The sequence below is a fragment of the Bufo gargarizans genome, chromosome 4 (assembly GCF_014858855.1).
Source record: "Bufo gargarizans isolate SCDJY-AF-19 chromosome 4, ASM1485885v1, whole genome shotgun sequence".
Classification (NCBI taxonomy): Eukaryota; Metazoa; Chordata; class Amphibia; order Anura; family Bufonidae; genus Bufo; species Bufo gargarizans.
The window spans coordinates 520,156,729-520,177,584 of record NC_058083.1 but is presented as its reverse complement, the minus strand read 5'-3'; the positions used below and the strand labels follow the sequence as shown (position 1 = coordinate 520,177,584).

Here is a 20,856-nt window from a genome sequence, read left to right as displayed (position 1 = left end):
GCTGACCCTGCCTTCAAACTATGAGATGACTCTGCTGACCCTGCCTTCAAACTATAATGAGATGACTCTGTTGACCCTACCTTTAAACTATAATGAGATGACTCTGCTGACCCTGCCTTCAAACTATGAGATGACTCTGTTGACCCTACCTTCAAGCTATAATGAGATGACTCTGTTGACCCTACCTTCAAACTATAATGAGATGACTCTGCTGACCCTGCCTTCAAACTATAATGAGATGACTCTGCTGACCCTGCCTTCAAACTATAATGAGATGACTCTGCTGACCCTGCCTTCAAACTATAATGAGATGACTCTGCTGACCCTGCCTTCAAACGATGAGATGACTGCTGATCCAGCCCTATGATAATGAGATGACTCTGCTGACCCCACCCTCTATTGATAAAGAGATGACTGCTGACCCTACCTTCAAACTATAAGATGGCTCTGCTGATCCTGCCTTCTTATAATAGGGAAATGACTCTACTCATTCTGTCCCAGTTCACATGGCAAAGCTGTCAGGAAGATGGAGTCATGTGGCTATGTCATGAATGGTCAGGTCTATGTTACTGCCACTTCGAGTGATCGGATATAACAATTATTATATAATGCTGTCCCGTGACTATTTATTTCAGGTCCAGCTGGGATCGTTTCTGCTGTGCCACAATTTTTTAGCTGAAATCCAGAAGTGCCGCAGTTTATTATCTTCCTGTGCAATCGCCATGTACTACAGGACGTGTCACAGCATGTTACCCACACCTGCCAAGTGCCACTACACCTTCAACCTGAGAGATCTGTTCAAGGTATAAATGTCTTATGTTGTGATTCACTAACAGCAAGCAGAGGTGGACAACCTGTCCTCAATACCAGGCCCTCCACCTGGTCAGCAAGTTCTTCTCGTTAAACACTCTGTAAACCTGGGTATACTGCTCCTTCCACTGTGCGACCTCCGACTTGTCTCCATTCTCCTCTTCACATCATGGCCCTGCCTCTGTCACATACAGCCCTCTCCCCCCATGATCAGCACACGCTCTCAGGATCCCCATGATTTAAACCATTCTAAGTTATTCTGAAATTACCTTAAAACTTAATATTGCATTTTTTATAGTGGGCAGAGCTCAGTTTTTTATCATATAACGCTAGAAATTTCCTGCTTGGACCTACCTTGGAATATGCTGGTTACCTGCAGCCGCCACTAGAGGGAGCTCCCTACATACTATGTTATTACTGCTTTCAATGTATAACAGTAAGCTCCTGAGCTCCCTCTAGTGGTGGCTGCAGACAGTCAGCATGTCTCATTTTAAAGGGGTTTTCTGGAACCCAGCGGATGCGATGTAGAGGATTTGAAATGCTCCTGCCCCCATATAGTAGCTGTAATCTTGTGTATAGTAATGTATAGTCATAGCTCTGCTCTTTATTCTGCATCAGGTCCTGCAGGGGCTGTTCCAGGCCAGTGAATCCATCACCATCACCAAAGATATGGCAGCCCAGCTGCTCGTGCACGAGACGACGCGAGTATTTCACGACCGCCTTGTAGACGCAGGAGACAGAGAGATCTTCTATCAGTGTCTGTCAGAGGAACTGCTTAATTACTTCAAGGTATGGGGAAGAGCAACTTCTGCATCCTCTGATTCTTCTGTAAGGGTTAATTGTTCATCCACAAATTTATTAGGGTGTGCCTCAGGGGAGGGATTCACCGCTTTGTCCCCCTGCTGCTGCTGGGGACCCTGTGAGCTTTCCTGAAATACACTGTGCTGCTGGAGATCCTGCTTCTTCACTCTGTGATCACCAGTGCGTCTCCATTCCCTTCCTCACATCTCTGTCACTTGCAGCTCTCTTCTCACTAATATCATCCCATGTGTGGACAGTTCTCTGCCCTCCACAGCGCTGAAATACTCTGTGCAGCTGCAGACCCTGTTCCTTCCATCACATGACCTGTGAGATCCATCTTGTCCCCATTCCCCTCTTCACATCACATGACACCGGCCCAGTTACATGCAATACTCAAAACACAAAATTATAATTCTGACTTCAGTGAGCTCCCCCTAGTGGTGACTCTAAGAAGTCCTCATTTTACCATTTCACTTGACTATGCAGAGGATTTGGTGCTCTCTATCAGAAAAACATGAACCGGAAAGATGGTTTGAAGATAGCAAATGAAAAGTTAGGTCACTTTAAGACGAGCCTTTTGGTTGCACCCATTATATTCTTCTGTTTCTGTTAGATTTCTTGGCCAATGGAAAAACTGATGAAGGATCCGGTGCAGTTTGTGGATTTTTTGGAGGTGGATTCAACGGCAAAGAACCGGGTTTATCGGCCAGTGACCAGTCACAAACAGCTGGTGTCCAAGCTAGATGAGTACCGGATGAAGATGAGGATGAGCTCCGCCAGCACGGGGGTAAGTGTCTGTATCTTAGGTCTGAGTCAGACAGCCAGGTAAAAACTCATCTGATTTGTGGTTCCATAAAAAACAGATGCATATGGATGGCGTCCGTTTTTGGTACATCTATAGACCTGAATGGGCTAATCTGCTAATTGCAACACACACCAGTATAGTGAAGAAAAGTGGATGTGTGCACCTTACTATAGACTTTAATGGGTATGAGTGCTGTCTGCGTGAGGGCATAGTAATGTAAAATATGCTCCGATGAATTAGGCCTGAATCTATTGTTTGCATTGGCCCTGACAAAACTATTTCTGACGCTGTCTGCCTTGTGATATTTCCTGCAGGACACCTATGTGTTCTTTACGGAGGCCATCCAGCACATCATACGGGCCGCCCGAGTGTTCAGACAACCTGGGGGCCACATGATGATGGTAAGGAGAGTGTCTCTTTTTTTTGTGCCTGCTGGTGGAGTCACTGCATTACATTACTTATCCTGTACTGATCCTATGTTACATCCTGTATTATACTCCAGAGCTGCACTCACTATTCTGCTGGTGCAGTCACTGTGTACATATATTACATTACTTATCCTGTACTGATCCTATGTTACATCCTGTATTATACTCCAGAGCTGCACTCACTATTCTGCTGGTGCAGTCACTGTGCACATACATTACTTATCCTGTACTGATCCTGAGTTACACCCTGTATTATACTCCAGAGCTGCACTCACTATTCTGCTGGTGCAGTCACTGTGTACATACATTACATTACCTATCCTGTACTGATCCTGAGTTACATCCTGTATTATACTCCAGAGCTGCACTCACTATTCTGCTGGTGCAGTCACTGTGTACATACATTACTTATCCTGTACTGATCCTATGTTACATCCTGTATTATACTCCAGAGCTGCACTCACTATTCTGCTGGTGCAGTCACTGTGTACATATATTACATTACTTATCCTGTACTGATCCTATGTTACATCCTGTATTATACTCCAGAGCTGCACTCACTATTCTGCTGGTGCAGTCACTGTGCACATACATTACTTATCCTGTACTGATCCTGAGTTACACCCTGTATTATACTCCAGAGCTGCACTCACTATTCTGCTGGTGCAGTCACTGTGTACATACATTACATTACCTATCCTGTACTGATCCTGAGTTACATCCTGTATTATACTCCAGAGCTGCACTCACTATTCTGCTGGTGCAGTCACTGTGTACATACATTACTTATCCTGTACTGATCCTGAGTTGCATCCTATATTATACTCCAGAGCTGCACTCACTATTCTGCTGGTGCAGTCACTGTGTACATACATTACATTACCTATCCTGTACTGATCCTGAGTTACATCCTGTATTATACTCCAGAGCTGCACTCACTATTCTGCTGGTGCAGTCACTGTGTACATACATTACATTACCTATCCTGTACTGATCCTGAGTTACATCCTGTATTATACTCCAGAGCTGCACTCACTATTCTGCTGGTGCAGTCACTGTGTACATACATTACTTATCCTGTACTGATCCTGAGTTACATCCTATATTATACTCCAGAGCTGCACTCACTATTCTGCTGGTGCAGTCACTGTGTACATACATTACATTACCTATCCTGTACTGATCCTGAGTTACATCCTGTATTATACCCCAGAGCTGCACTCACTATTCTGCTGGTGCAGTCACTGTGTACATACATTACATTACCTATCCTGTACTGATCCTGAGTTACATCCTGTATTATACTCCAGAGCTGCACTCACTATTCTGCTGGTGCAGTCACTGTGTACATACATTACTTATCCTGTACTGATCCTGAGTTGCATCCTATATTATACTCCAGAGCTGCACTCACTATTCTGCTGGTGCAGTCACTGTGTACATACATTACATTACCTATCCTGTACTGATCCTGAGTTACATCCTGTATTATACCCCAGAGCTGCACTCACTATTCTGCTGGTGCAGTCACTGTGTACATACATTACATTACCTATCCTGTACTGATCCTGAGTTACATCCTGTATTATACTCCAGAGCTGCACTCACTATTCTGCTGGTGCAGTCACTGTGTACATACATTACTTATCCTGTACTGATCCTGAGTTGCATCCTATATTATACTCCAGAGCTGCACTCACTATTCTGCTGGTGCAGTCACTGTGTACATACATTACATTACTTATCCTGTACTGATCCTGAGTTACATCCTATATTATACTCCAGAGCTGCATTCACTATTCTGCTGCTGCAGTCACTGTGTACATACATTACTGAGATCCTGTACTGATCTGATACTGGTGGAGTCACTGTGTACATTCATTACTTATCCTGTACTGATCCTGAGTTACATCCTGTATTATACTCCAGAGCTGCACTCACTATTCTGCTGGTGCAGTCACTGTGTACATACATTACATTACTTATCCTGTACTGATCTGAGTTACATCCTGTATTATACTCCAGAGCTGCACTCACTATTCTGCTGGTGGAGTCACTGTGTACATACATTACTTATCCTGTACTGATCCTGAGTTACATCCTGTATTATACTCCAGAGCTTCACTCACTATTCTGCTGGTGCAGTCACAGTGTACATACATTACTTATCCTGTACTGATCCTGAGTTACATCCTGTATTATACTCCAGAGCTGCACTCACTATTCTGCTGGTGCAGTCACTGTGTACATACATTACTTATCCTGTACTGATCCTGAGTCACATCCTGTATTATACTCCAGAGCTGCACTCACTATTCTGCTGGTGGAGTCACTGTGTACATACATTACTTATCCTGTACTGATCCTGAGTTACATCCTGTATTATACTCCAGAGCTGCACTCACTATTCTGCTGGTGCAGTCACTGTGTACATACATTACATTACTTATCCTGTACTGATCCTGAGTTACATCCTGTATTATACTCCAGAGCTGCACTCACTATTCTGCTGGTGGAGTCACTCTGTACATACATTACATTACCTATCCTGTACTGGTCCTGAGTTACATCCTGTATTATACTCCAGAGCTGTACTCGCTATTCTGCTGGTGCAGTCACTGTGTACATACATTACATTACTTATCCTGTACTGATCCTGAGTTACATCCTGTATTCTACTCCAGAGCTGCACTCACTATTCTGCTGGTGGAGTCACTGTGTACATGCATTACTTATCCTGTACTGATCCTGAGTTACATCCTGTATTATACTCCAGAGCTGCACTCACTATTCTGCTGGTGGAGTCACTCTGTACATACATTACATTACTAAAAATTTTTGTACTTTTCATATTTTGACCTCTTGGTACTTTGTGACTTTGCAGGTCGGACTGGATGGGACGGGGAAAGTGAGCTGCGCAGCGCTCGCCTGCTACATCTCGAATTGTAAGCTTTTCCGGTTGTCGGTGACGCAGGGCTACAGCCACACGGAGTTCAGGGAGGATCTGCAGAAAGTGTATAAGGAGGCAGGGCTGCTGGGCCGCAGCGCGGTGCTCCTCATCCAGGGCTCTGACATCGTCCAGGTGAGGTGGAGATGTCTCTCGGGGTGGTCATCAGCCCATTCCTGGCTTCTCTCCCTTTGTTATCAGCTGTCTCATCTGCACGTTGACTGTCACATCAGCTGAGACGTCTGTCTTTCTCAGGACTCCTTCTTAGAAGATATTAACTGCGTCCTGAGCTCGGGGGACGTTCCTGACCTGTTCGACAAGGACGAGCTGGACGGTCTTCTTGTGGAGCTGAAAGCAGAGGCCGCCGAGGCCAATATGTCGGACAACCCCCAGTCCATGCTGTCCTTCTTCCTGAAGGTAGGGGGCGCTTACTTACCGGCTATGTCAGTACCGCGTGGCCAGTCCGTACCGTCTAGTTATATGCTATAATGGTAATGCGCTATAGTATATTGTGATAACTGTGTGTCACTTCCTCACCGTTTGAAGATCTCTGCTTGCTGCTTATGAATGTGAACCATCCAGAGGCTGAACATACCTAATAGTTCTCACAGCTGAGGGTCTGCTACAGTTGAGCTAAACAATGTAGATTTCACCCTGCTACATTTTACCTGCACTGAAACATTGTAACAAACAGGATAGGAGAGTCGAATTTATGTTGCTCTCTAGATGTGAAAAAACTATTCACCATTCATTGACAGCAAGCATAGATCTTAAAATGATCGAGGAATTGACACACAAAGCATCAAATAGTGGCGTACTAGCGAGGCACTACCTCCGCCTTTGTCCTCACTGTTCCAATGCCTTCGCCTGAAATCTTGCGCATGCTCAGTAGATCCGAACTGTGCATGTGCAAAATTTCATGGACAGCCAACTAGTGATATAAAGGCTCAGTTTTCTTGCTTTTTTCCTCGCAGAGGGTCCGTTACAATCTCCACGTGGTTCTGGTTCTGAGCCCAGCAGGACAGACCTTCCGCGAGCACTGCCGGACACATCCGTCTCTAGTGAACTGCTGCACCATTGACTGGTACGACGGGTGGCCCCAGGAGGCTCTCCTCAGCGTGGCGGAAACTTACATGGCGCAGCAGGATCTGGTGCAAGAGAACCAGGTGGGATCCGGTATCGGAACAGAACATGAACTCGATCGTATCCCGTTAACATTTCCATTGTTCATTAATGTTGAGATATTATAAGATATCAATTCCGTTTTGCTGTTGTCACAGCCCCGCCCACCTTAATAAATTGCTGTAAGACAGATGGAAGGGAGTAGCACGTGACTGCAGGATCAGACTACACGCGGCTTGTTTGTAGTCTGTTACCATAGAGACAGATTTGCATAGGAGCTCTAGACACAATCGAGACTATTTGCAAAGTTTCTTTATTTTTAATGTTTTTTGATGCAGTGAAGAAAAATGAGGACAGAGAGCGGCTACAAAGAGCAGCTCTCACTCAGGAGGACCCAACGTGTCTGCACGTTACACGGGCCACTGATTTCAATGGTCGCCATGTAATGCTTCATCTCCCCCCCGTGGTGGCGCTGCAGGGAATCGAACATTTACTGGCTGATTACAGCTGATATTTCAAGTAGCCAGCTCTTAAATAAAGGGACTGTTTAAGGCGGACCTCCGCTCACGTCTCATTTTGGTGTTTTCACAGGGTCAGATCGCGCAGGTTTGTGTCGCCATTCATAAAAGCGTTTCAAGCACAGCGGCGCAGTACCAGGAGGAGACACGGAGGCGCTACTACGTCACACCTCAGAGCTACCTCAGCTTCATAGGCACCTTCTCACACATCCTGCAGACCAAGAAGCAGAAGCTCATGGAGGACAGGTGCTTACCAAGACACTAGTCATATGTCTGGCCTGGAGGCGAAAACTGTATCGAAACCCGTACCTTAAATGAATGTGCGCCCCAGCTAAATGGGGCAATTACTCTCCACCAGCTATTAACCCTTTTTGCACCTGGAGCGGTCACCTCTTCTGACAGTTCTGTTTTAGTAACTACTTCCATGTAATAAGATTTCTGGAACATCTATTCTTATGATTCGGAGTTGTTCCATTCCACTATTATTCCTGCTAGAAGTTTATGAAAGGTCCAACTGGGTGTTACCTGGGTGTCTGATGCTATACAATCAGTGCTGCCAGTATCAGGTTGTGCAGGGTGACACCCAGATGGACCTTTAATGTAAACTGCTGGCAATTCATTTATAACTTCTAACAGGAATAAGAGAGGAATAGAACAAAGAGTCCTAACAATAGACGCTCCAGAATTCTTATTACATTAGGAATAGGGATGAGCGGATGGTACATCCGAAGTCGATTCGCTAAAAACTTTGTTGTAATACTGTATGGAGTTCCCACTCCGTACAGTATTAGAATGTATTGGCTCCGATGAGCCAAAGTTATTACTTCGCAAAGTAGCGCGAGACTTTGTGTAATAACTTCGGGAATTAATTATTGCTGTAAAAAAACTTTTACCGAACTCGGGTTTGGTTCCTAGTGGTACCTTGGTAGTGTTCCCAATTAGGGATGAGCGAATCGACTTTGGATGGTACGCAGGTGGCAACAGACATGTTAGGAGAGGTCCTCTTTAAATGTACGATGCCCAGTGATGGTGCCCTGATCACAGGGGCTGTTCTCGGAACTCCCATAGAAGTGATCATAGCTGTGCACTTTCCATGCATTTCTATGGGACGTCCGAAAAATAGCCAAGCGCTCTCCTTCACTTTCGGGGGCCTGTTTTAGAGAAAGGTCCGGGTCTCAGAGGTGAGGTGTGCACCTATCTGACTTTGATGGCATATGCTAGCGATATGCCATCAAAGTCCCAAATGAGACAACCCCTTTAACGGGTTAAATGTCCCCAGTGATGCCACGCTGTGTGAGTGAGCCCCCCCAACCATCTGCTTACAGACATGCATGTCTGATGTAGCATGGGAGCAGGGCATGATGTGGAGAGGGGGCCATGCGTGTGTGCGTGCACTTTATTATAGTTTATGGGAGAAGAACGCACATCCTCCGATGAGTGGGAGTAGAACCGCCACCTGTGAGACATTGATGACATATTATTTTAATATGCCACTAATTTCTCAGTTGGTGATACCCCTTTTATTTAGTCTAACCCTGGGATTGGTTCACAATGTGGCCCTCGGATGAGCAAAGTTTTCGCCTTCCTGCTTTATAGCGATTGGATCCCTGTTTTTCTAATACCAAGGTTCAAATCCCATAATTCTAGTTACCTGCATCCACCACTAGAGGGAGCTCACGGCACACTCATTATATGTAGTAAGCTCCTGAGCTCCCTCTAGTGGTGGCCACAATTTTGTGTGTCTGTACAGGGCATTTGAGAGCTCTGACTGAGACATATTAATGAATTTTAATCAGCACAGAATTTAGGACCTAAAATTTAGGGTGCGGCTATCCTGTGTTAGGTTATGGGTGCAGATATCATCAAGTGTATCTGGACAATATTTTACAATATGCTCTTCACCCCATGCTCCCCATAACTTTGAGAACGTGATGTCTTCATTAAGAGTGACTGCTCCTAGTAGTTACAGCTGTCTGTTCCCATACATTACATCGTGTCCACGTGTCTTCTCTCAGGGATCGGTTCTTCACTGGGCTCTCAAAGCTTCTGGAGGCAACATCTTCCATTGAGATCATGCAACAAGAACTGGTCACCCTGGGGCCACAAATAGAGCAGAAATCAAAGGTATGCAGGACGATGATATACAGGTGAAACTCGAAAAATTAGAATATTGTGCAAAAGTCCATTATTTCAGTAACGCAACTTAAAAGGAATTGCATTAATGCAGCGTTAAAATTAGAATTTTGTGAAAAGGTTCAATATTTTAGGCTCAAAGTGTCACACTCTAGTCCGCTAAATAATCCATAACACCTGAGCAAAGGGGACCTGAGATTGTGACTTTGGGGTTTTCATAAGCGGTAAGCCATAATCATCCAAATTATACCAAATAAAGGCTTGAAATATCTCACTTTGCAGGTAATGAGTCTCATATGTTAGTTTCACCTTTTAAGTTGCATTACTTATATATATATATATATATATAGATATATATTGGAGGTCCCCAATCTTTTATATGTTGTGATCCACATTCAGCTTTCAGTGACGTCGGGAGCAACAAGCAATTCAAAAATAGAGGAGAGAAATTTTTAATGTGGACAAAAAAACTTGAAATTTCAAGCATTTGCTGATAAATATTATAGTGTAACATTTATCACTAGTATTACTGTATATAGTAGTGTAGTATTATACGCTCCACTGCTGGGTGTAAATCTAGGCTAGGTCTGCAGCAATGCCAATTGCCATAACTCAGGAAAGCCATGGCGAGCCACGCAACAGGGGTCCACGAGCCACGCAACAGGGGTCCACGAGCCACGCAACAGGGGTCCACGAGCCACGCAACAGGGGTCCACGAGCCACGCAACAGGGGTCCACGAGCCACGCAACAGGGGTCCACGAGCCACGCAACAGGGGTCCACGAGCCACGCAACAGGGGTCCACGAGCCACACAACAGGGGTCCATGAGCCACACAACAGGGGTTCACGAGCCACACAACAAGGAGCCATGCACCATACAACAGGGAGCCACGAGCCACTGGTTGGGGCCCAGATATATATAGTAAGCCAAAATTCTGCACACACCCTTTAACTGGTGTAATTTGTAGAAAGTTGACTTCCAATGTGTGAAAGTATTAATTGGGGGGGGGGGGGGCCGCATTACTTGGTGGAAGAAACGTTTTTCAGCCGCTATTTTTAAATCAACTATAGATATATATTTATCTCATATCTGTGTATCATATCTATATATCATCCATATCTAGCTATATATGTATATACTGTAGATCGAATAGATAGATGATAGATAGAGATATCTCATGTTTTCTTGTTTTGTTATTTTTGCCTCTTTCAGGAGATAGAAGAATTAATGGTAAAGCTACAGAAGGACTCCGCGGTGGTGGAGCAGGTTCGAGCCATCGTACAGCAAGAAGAAGACGTGATGGTGCAAGAGACAAGGATTGTACAGGAATATGCTGAGGTGATTTGTTTTCCCTTTGCTCCAGAGCTGTATTCACAATTCTGCAGTTCTCCATCAGCCCCTGCTTGTTGTGTCTGCACTGAGATTGTTCTGGTGATTTGCATTGTGAGTACGGCTGTTATTACACCGGGCAATGTACTGAGTACTGTTTGCTACAACCTAAAATCCAATTTTTTAGCCAACCATTTGTGAGCTCCAAACTCTGAACTGAACTGATACATTGTAACAAGACAGGATTGAATTTGCACTGCTGATGTATTTAGCTCCCAGAGAATGTTCTACACTGGATACAAATGGCTATTGCTATGAGAAGTGTTAGAACTACCTACATCTTGTCTCTGTCCCTGCAGCAAGCCCAGCAGGAGCTGAGTGACGTTCTGCCCGCACTGGAGGACGCGGTGTCCGCTCTGGATTCTCTGGATAAGGCCGACATCTCAGAAGTAAAGTAAGAACCACAAAGTTAAAAAGCACCAAAAGAGGTCACTACATACAGATGTATACAGCTCCCATCTAGTGCAACACTAGATTAATATAGCAGTATACATTGAGCTCCCCCTAGTGGTGAAATTGGTCGTAATGTTTAGTTTCAAAAAGAAGACTTGTGGATATCGAGGAGGTGGGCAGATAAAAAAGTGGAAAGCCACACACAGGTCTCATGTAATCAGTATGGACAAGAAGCATTTATGAGAGTCATTAAAACCAGTGTAAAGGGAAATTAAGTTGGTCAAGTGATTTATATAAAAGTAAATCTGTGATTCCATTTTATGCATCTGTCCCTTCTGCTGTGTCCCCTGGAAGCCGTCATCTGAGCTAGCTTTCTTTTGCAGAGTATACACTCACCCACCATTCCTGGTACTAACAGTCATGAACGCAGTGTGTGTGCTGCTGCATCAGAAGCCTGACTGGCCTACAGCCAAACTGCTGCTTGGAGACCCAGGATTCCTCAAAAAACTGGTCAATCTCAACAAGGACAGTATTCCAGAAAAGGTATAAAAAAGATTTCTGCTTCTTATTAGTCTGTGTTCAGTGGTGTCCCCTGGAATAATATAGCCACTAAAATACTGCCTCCTATATACGAGAATAAAACTATTATAATACTACTTCTATGTAAAAGAATATAACTACTGTAATACTGCTCATATGTACAAGAATATAACTACTATAATACTGCCTCCTATGTACAAGAATATAACTACTATAATACTGCTCCTATGTGCAAGAATATAACTATTATAATACTGCCTCCTATGTACAAGAATATAACTACTATAATACTGCTCCTATTTACAAGAATATAACTACTATAATACTGCTCCTATGTACAAGAATATAACTACTATAATACTGCTCCTATGTACAAGAATATAACTACTATAATACTGCTCCTATGTACAAGAATATAACTACTATAATACTGCTCCTATGTACAAGAATATAACTACTATAATACTGCCCCCTATGTACAAGAATATAACTACTATAATACTGCTCCTATGTACAAGAATATAACTACTATAATACTGCTCCTATGTACAAGTATATAACTACTATAATACTGCTCCTATGTACAAGAATATAACTACTATAATACTGCTCCTATGTACAGGAATATAACTACTATAATACTGCTCCTATTTACAAGAATATACCTACTATAATACTGCTCCTATGTACAAGAATATAACTACTATAATACTGCTCCTATGTACAAGAATATAACTACTATAATACTTCCTCCTATGTACAAGACTATAACTACTATAATACTGCTCCTATGTACAAGAATATAACTACTATAATACTGCTCTTATGTACAAGAATATAACTACTATAATACTGCTCCTATGTACAAGTATATAACTACTATAATACTGCCTCCTATGTACAAGAATATAACTACTATAATACTGCTCCTATGTACAAGAATATAACTACTATAATACTGCTCTTATGTACAAGAATATAACTACTATAATACTGCTCCTATGTACAAGTATATAACTACTATAATACTGCCCCTATGTACAAGAATATAACTACTATAATACTGCTCCTATGTACAAGAATATAGCTACTATAATACTGCTCCTATTTACAAGAATATAACTACTATAATACTGCTCCTATGTACAAGAATATAACTACTATAATACTGCTCCTATGTACAAGAATATAACTACTATAATACTGCTCTTATGTACAAGAATATAACTACTATAATACTGCTCCTATGTACAAGAATATAACTACTATAATACTGCTCCTATGTACAAGTATATAACTACTATAATACTGCTCCTATGTACAAGAATATAACTACTATAATACTGCTCCTATGTACAAGAATATAACTACTATAATACTGCCCCTATGTACAAGAATATAACTACTATAATACTGCCTCCTATGTACAAGAATATAACTACTATAATACTGCTCCTATGTATAAGTATATAACTACTATAATACTGCTCCTATGTACAAGTATATAACTACTATAATACTGCCCCTATGTACAAGAATATAACTACTATAATACTGCTCCTATGTACAAGAATATAACTACTATAATACTGCCTCCTATGTACAAGAATATAACTACTATAATACTGCTCCTATGTACAAGTATATAACTACTATAATACTGCTCCTATGTACAAGAATATAACTACTATAATACTGCCTCCTATGTACAAGAATATAACTACTATAATACTGCCTCCTATGTACAAGAATATAACTACTATAATGCTGTCTCCTATGTACAAGAATATAACTACTATAATACTGCTCCTATGTACAAGAATATAACTACTATAATACTGCCTCCTATGTACAACAATATAACTACTATAATGCCATATACTATACATACCGTTTACATGTCTGTTACTTTACAGGTCTTTTCTAACTTAAAGAAGTACTCCAGCATTCCAGATTTTAACCCACAGAAGGTGGGGGCTGTGTCTACGGCATGCCGTTCTCTGTGTCAGTGGGTCCTGGCTCTTGAACACTACCATGAGGTTCAAAAGGTCAGTACAGAGGACTCCATAGCCAGGTGTCATCTGTATGCACTTCCCTTCGGATCTCACAGGTTCTGGGGTCTTATACTTTTGGGTACTGTGCTTGATAATTAAGAGATTGTTGTTTTTTTTTTTTGTTTTTTTTGAAGCTTCATTGAGTGTGGTCCTGCTGAAGGGCAGAGCTTAGCTAAGGGTGTGACTTAATGTAAGGGCGGAGCTTAGCTAAGGGTGTGGCTTACTGTAAGGTGTGGGGGCTTAAGTTAAGGGGTGGAACTTAATGTACGGGGCAGAGCTTAGCTAAGGGTGGGCTTTTAGGTAAGGGGTGGAGCTTAGCTAAGGGTGGGACTTGAGGTACAGGGCAGAGCTTAGCTAAGGGTGGGGCTTCAGGTAAGGGGTGGAGCTTAGCTAAGGCTGGGACTTGAGGTAAAGGGTGGAGCTAAGATAAGAGTGGGACTTAAGGTGGTAATTTGGGATGTACGATATGCCTGGACTTGGTTGCTCCGTACAGTATGGGTGTATACGTGTCTGACATACTGTGACAGTATAGATGAGGACATTTCTCCCGCTGACCTCTGTATGATTCTATTCTCTTCACTTTAGACGGTGATCCCAAAACAAGAGCGCGTGGCCGAAGCCCAAGAAGCTCTAAAACTGGCGCAGGAGAGGCTGAAGCAGAAACAGGCCAGCTTATCTATGGTAAGAAGGTGACGTATATATCCCATATGGCCGCGTATGTGCCATGGACCTTCCATCCCGTCCTGTGGGGAGATCCTCAGTGTACTGACCATATGTGAGCCCCAGGGCTCAGTCTACTTCATCCATGAGAGGAGACCGCCAGAAGGAAATTATAAAAGGAAAAACGTTTTTTTTTAAATATATATCTGACTCCTGTACCGAGATATGAACCCTTGAAGTTACAGGCCCAAAGCCTGAGGCTGCACTACTGAGAGATTCTGATGATAGCATGTCAACTGTCTGGAACTGTGCTGTCATGGAGATCACTGAATACAGCAATATCTACACCGTCCCTGGAGGCGGACAAGATTGTGGTAATGCTGTATCGGATAAGAATGTCTCAGTAGTGCAGCCTCTGGCTTTGGGCTGTCCCGTACAGAGCATTGACTCCACACAAGCACGTATGCTCAGTCCATTGACACTGAACCAGCAGGGGGCGACAGATATGGAAAGTTTATAGTTACAGCTAGGCAGCTGTGTGCTACGGATGGATACGGACAGTACTGTATACGGTATATTCCGGATATACATTTTCTGCTTTTCTCGGGTTTTAGGTTGAAGAACATAAACATCTGCTACAAAAACAATACAACGACAGCGTTGCCGAGAAAGATCATTTGGCATTTCGCAAGCAGCTGACCACCAAGCGCCTGGCGAGGGCCTCCGTGCTGATTACAGCTCTGGATGAGGAGAAGGTGTAGTATAGAAAAGTGTATATTACAAAGAGGGGGCACAGCAAAGATAAAAATACAACCCCTTTCAGGTGCTGCTTGGCATCGGCTCGCTGATGACTAACCGACGCCTAGTGACCACATCCCTGTACGTGAGGACAAGACCTATCGTATTATATATAATCTTGCTTCACAGGTACGATGGAAACAGTCAGTAGAGAGGCTGGAGCTGCGACTGAAGGGAATCCTGGGTGACGTCCTGGTTTCGGCTGCGTTCATTGTGTATGGTGGGGTGTTTACGTCTGAGTATCGGGCGCAACTGATGGGACAGTGGTTGGAGTTCTGTAAGGCGTATCAGATCCCGGTGTCAGAAGATTACTCGTTTATCCACGCTATGGCTGCCGAGAGCGAGGTATTGTTCCAGAACAGTACATCCTACCTATAGGTAGCATGTGGTAGTCGGGGGCTGGGTTATACATTGAAGACCAGGAGTTACACCTCTGATCTCATCGCTATGTGTATATCAGATGAAAATGCATATTCTCTCTCTCCAGGCCTGCTGTGTGGGCGGGGCCATCCTGCTCAGCCAATCCAGTATCTCCCTGCTGCTCCTTCTCCCCTCTCGCAGCATTCAGTCTCAGAGAGAGAAGCTGCAGTTGCATCTCTCCTTGATGCTTTCTGCATGCAGAATTGGTTACAGCGGAGAAATAGAAGAAAATCAGGGCGTACCCTGATGTTTTGGTAGCAATTGACTCTTTTTGTATTATTTTCTTCAATTGCCACTCCTCCAGGTGAGCCGCTGGCACAGTGAAGGGTTACCCCCCGATCCCTACTCCATAGAAAACGCCATATTAGTCAAGAATGGACAGCGCTGGCCTCTCTTGATCGATCCTCACGGTCAGGCCTACAAGTGGATCTTCCAGATGGAAGGCAGGAAACTGCGTCAGGTTCAGGCCTCTGATCCCGGCTACATGAAAACCCTGGAAACCGCCATACGCCTCGGAGAGCCCATCCTCATCCAGGTACCCACCCGCCTGACTCCGCGGGTCCTCTGGCAGACATGCTGGATGCTGACATCACGCTGCTCTTATTACAGGATGTTCCTGAAGACATGGACCCCAGCCTGAAGCCTGTTGTAGGAAGAGAAATTCACCGGCGGGCAGGACAGGACGTCATACGCTTAGGAGATTCGGAAATTGAGTACAACAGGAATTTTAGGTGAGATTCGCTCCCACGGTCTAAATATAACAGACCCTGATGTCATACATGTCCGCCTGTACGTGTAGTATATGGGATCATGTACCGCCCCTCCCCCTTAAATTATTAGAAGTGAGCTATGTCGCAGAGCCAGGTAATGTGTAATATTCTTGATAATTCATATAATGGGATACATTATACCTCAGCTGCTGCGGCGCTTCTTTTTTTAAAGTAAACGTAACTTAATATCCCATGCCGCCGTGTGCCTGAGCAGGGGCGAACTGGAAACTTAGAGGCCCTGGAAAAAAAAATAAAAGTGGCCCCATGTTGTAGGCAGGCGAAAATTTACAGAAGGCACTCGCAACAAAAGTAGGTGGGGCCAATACAATTAGGCGGAATCAGAAATACCATTTTGTGGCACAAAGTACCACCCCAGCAGAACCAAATACCACAGTGTACCACATAATAATGCTCCAGCAGCTAGAAATATCTCCCCAAGAGATGCCCCATTGTGGTGGCCAACACCACATTCTACTCCAGTTGCCTCAGGATGGCAATGCAGTTAAATTCAGAAGTCAGGAGGGCATCTGCAGCCACCAGCCAGGTTCATACAGTAGGTACTTGACGCTCCCCGCTCTAGGAGCATCAGATCATTGCTTACTTAGCAGGTGGCCCCGTGGGCATCGGGCTACCAGGAAGTTTCCCTGCAGGGTCTATGGTCTATGTGAGATACAATGCTGGTCACAGTGGACACCATATTTAGTGCCAGTCAGTGTGCCCCAGATATAGTGCAATCCACAGTGGGTCCCAAATATAGAGCCAGTCACGGTGTGCCTCACATACAGTGCCAAGCATAGTGTGCCACAACATGACCCCCACAGTGCTACAGTACACCCCAGTACAGTGCACCTTACATACAGTGTCAGTCATAATCTGCCCTGCCTAGCACCAGCTGCAGGGCGTCCTGCATACAGCGCCAGGAGCATTGTGCCCAAAAGGAATGTCCTCAGGAACACCACTCGCCTTCCTCACCCTTCTTCTGATGTCTTCTCCCATATGTCACCTGCATCTTCCCCCATTCTGTGTCAGAGGTCGGCACGGCAGGAGTGATGGGTGACAGTCCATCTCTACCAGTGGAGATATGCGGTGCCGTTGTAACGCCGCTCATCTCTGTATGAGACCATGCACGTATATAATGTACAGACAGGTCAGTGATATGGTGGACAGTCAGTGGTGACCCTGTTATCAGCAGATAATGCTCTCTTGTTTCAGGCTGTACATGTCCTACCAGCCGTTTGCATCGCCGTCACGTTGATCAACTTCACCGTGACATTTAAAGGGCTTCAGGACCAGCTCCTGTGCAGTGTCGTCACCCACGAACAGCCGCATCTGGAGGCACAAAGATACCAGATCCTGGAGAGTATAGCAGCAGATCTAAGTACACTGCGAGGCCTGGAGGAGCAGTCACTCACCTTACTGCAAAAAACCGAAGGTGATTATCCTGAAAGGGGTTGTCCCTTTCTGTTATAAGGTTCCTTCCCAATGAGCTGATATCCGAGTATCCCCTCCCCCTAGTGATCAGTTGTGATCTGTGAGGAACCTGGTGGCAAGTGTTCAGTTTCCCTGCAGCACCTCCACAGGGCAAACAAAGTATTACACTGTTTGCCTTGAATTCAGTGGGCTGTCAATGTAATGCTTGAACACACTAGGTGGCACACTTTATTCGGGGACCCCCCTCTCCTCTATTACTTTTTGTCACAAGATTATTTGTTCCTAATAACATTTAGGCCACCTACTTGATGATGAAGATCTCATCAACACCCTTCAGAAGTCCAAATTCACGGCCAAGGATGTCTTCAAAAGAATGAGGGATTCTGGCAAGACAGAGGCAAGCATTGAAGCGGCTCGTGGCATCTACCTCCCCGTGGCCCAACGAGGGGCCGTCCTGTATTTTGTAGTGGCCGACCTGATTCACCTGAACTACATGTACCAGTTCTCCTTACAATGGTTCCATCAGGTGTTTGTGGAAGCCATGAAGGCGTCAGCAACTTCCCAATCTCAGATCCCTTTCACTTCTTCTCCTGGAATAATCCGGCCGCTCAGCAGACAGAGAAAAGAGAGGGAGGAGGGAGACCCGAACGAGGATATCGAGAGGCACCTGGACAATATCTGCAAGACCTTAACCAGAAATGTATACCAGGTGAGAAGGACGTATGGAAATCCAGTGATATGTACTGGATTATCAAAGATTGTAGATAATAAAATACTCTGCATTATCAGATGTTGGAGGAAACTTGCTTTCAGAGGTAAAGACCAAAATAAAAGGGATGACACAAAATTAAAGAAGTCTTCTGATTACATAGTATGGTTGTAAAAAGACACAAGTCCATCAAACTCAACTAAGGGATGAAGGGGGAAATTAATTAAAGGGGTTTTCTCACCTGGATCACCAATGCCACCGATGTCAGATAGGTGTGGGTCCCACCTCTGGGAAGAGACTCTCTCCCAGTGTTACCTCCCCTAGGACATATGATGTACATAGATTATTACTACCCAGATGCAGAACTTTACATTTATCTACATTGAATCTAATTTTCCAAGTGATGGCGAAATACTCGAAGGCCCAGATTTACTAATCCTGTAAATGGCGACCGGCTGTCTGGACTTGCACCGGATTTATCACAGGGGCTCAAGCTGGATGAGGTATCTGGTGCAGGGAGAGACACTTTTCTCTGACTTAAGTATTGGTTGACTTACTTCGAGACAGATTTGTACGCAAGAATTGTAGTGCAATTTATGATTAATGGTACAGACACATTAGTAAATTCTGGGCCAGAGTGTCAAAGTCTATTTGTAGTTTATGGACATCCTTCATAGACTGCACAGTACTACATAGCTTGGTGTCATCTGCAAAACTAGAAAAAGTACTACTACCCCATCCTCTATATAATTAATGAATAAGTTAAATAATTGCAGACCCAACAGTGAACCTCGTGGTACACCACATATAACCCGGCACCATTCAGAATAGGAACCATTGACCACAACTCTCTGGACTCGGTCCTTCAGCCAGTTTCAATCCAATTACAGACTATACTTTCCAAGCCTATAGACCTTACTTTACCTATTAAGCGTCTATGAGGGACAGTGCAAAGAACACTATATCCACAGCCGCCCCTCCATCAAGACTTCTACTCACCTCACCATATCCACAGCCTCCCCTCCATCAAGACTTGTACTCACCTCACTATATCCACAGCCGCCCCTCTGTCCAGACTTCTACTCACCTCACTACATCCACAGCCTCCCCTCCATCAAGACTTCTACTCACCTCACTACATCCACAGCCGCCCCTCTGCCCAGACTTCTACTCAGCTCACTATATCCACAGCCTCCCCTCCATCAAGACTTGTACTCACCTCACTATATCCACAGCCTCCCCTCCATCAAGACTTGTACTCACCTCACTATATCCACAGCCTTCCCTCCATCAAGACTTCTACTCACCTCACTATATCCACAGCTGCCCCTCTGTCCAGACTTCTACTTACCTCACTATATCCTCAGCTGCCCCTCTGTCCAGACTTCTTCTTACCTTACTATATCCACAGCCTCCCCTCTGTCCAGACTTTTACTCACCTCACTATATCCACAGCTGCCCCTCTGTCCAGACTTCTTCTTACCTTACTATATCCACAGCCTCCCCTCTGTCCAGACTTCTACTCACCTCACTATATCCTCAGCTGCCCCTCTGTCCAGACTTCTTCTTACCTTACTATATCCACAGCCTCCCCTCCATCAAGACTTCTACTCACCTCACTACATCCACAGCCGCCCCTCTGCCCAGACTTCTACTCAGCTCACTATATCCACAGCCCCCCTCTGTTCAGACTTCTACTTACCTCACTACATCCACAGCCGCCCCTCTGTCCAGACTTCTATCTACATCACTATATCCACAGCCGCCCCTCTGTCCAGACTTCTACTTACCTCACTACATCCACAGCCGCCCCTCTGTCCAGACTTCTACTCACCTCACTATATCCACAGCAGCCCCTCTGTCCAGACCTCTACTTACCTCACTATATCCACAGCCGCCCCTCTGTCCAGACTTTTACTCACCTCACTATATCCACAGCTGCCCCTCTGTCCAGACTTCTTCTTACCTTACTATATCCACAGCCTCCCCTCTGTCCAGACTTCTATCCCCCCTCACTATATCCACAGCCGCCCTCTGTCTAGACTTCTACTTACATCACTATATCCACAGCCCCCCTCTGTTCAGACTTCTACTTACCTCACTACATCCACAGCCGCCCCTCTGTCC

General features: G+C 44.5%; 1 protein-coding gene across 1 annotated transcript in view; it reads left to right on the top strand.

Annotated features, from left to right (window-relative positions):
* DNAH14 (dynein axonemal heavy chain 14) overlaps positions 1–20,856 on the top strand; it is a 176,164-nt gene that overhangs the window by 124,626 nt on the left and 30,682 nt on the right. The window contains 21 exon segments of the mRNA XM_044291995.1: positions 636–803; positions 1,429–1,599; positions 2,225–2,398; positions 2,731–2,817; positions 5,729–5,926; positions 6,047–6,208; positions 6,766–6,957; positions 7,505–7,677; positions 9,447–9,555; positions 10,778–10,903; positions 11,254–11,348; positions 11,731–11,890; positions 13,804–13,935; positions 14,527–14,622; positions 15,216–15,356; positions 15,529–15,744; positions 16,124–16,354; positions 16,429–16,550; positions 17,802–17,808; positions 17,811–18,021; positions 18,317–18,729. Coding sequence (XP_044147930.1) covers positions 636–803; positions 1,429–1,599; positions 2,225–2,398; positions 2,731–2,817; positions 5,729–5,926; positions 6,047–6,208; positions 6,766–6,957; positions 7,505–7,677; positions 9,447–9,555; positions 10,778–10,903; positions 11,254–11,348; positions 11,731–11,890; positions 13,804–13,935; positions 14,527–14,622; positions 15,216–15,356; positions 15,529–15,744; positions 16,124–16,354; positions 16,429–16,550; positions 17,802–17,808; positions 17,811–18,021; positions 18,317–18,729 — 3,384 coding nt within the window.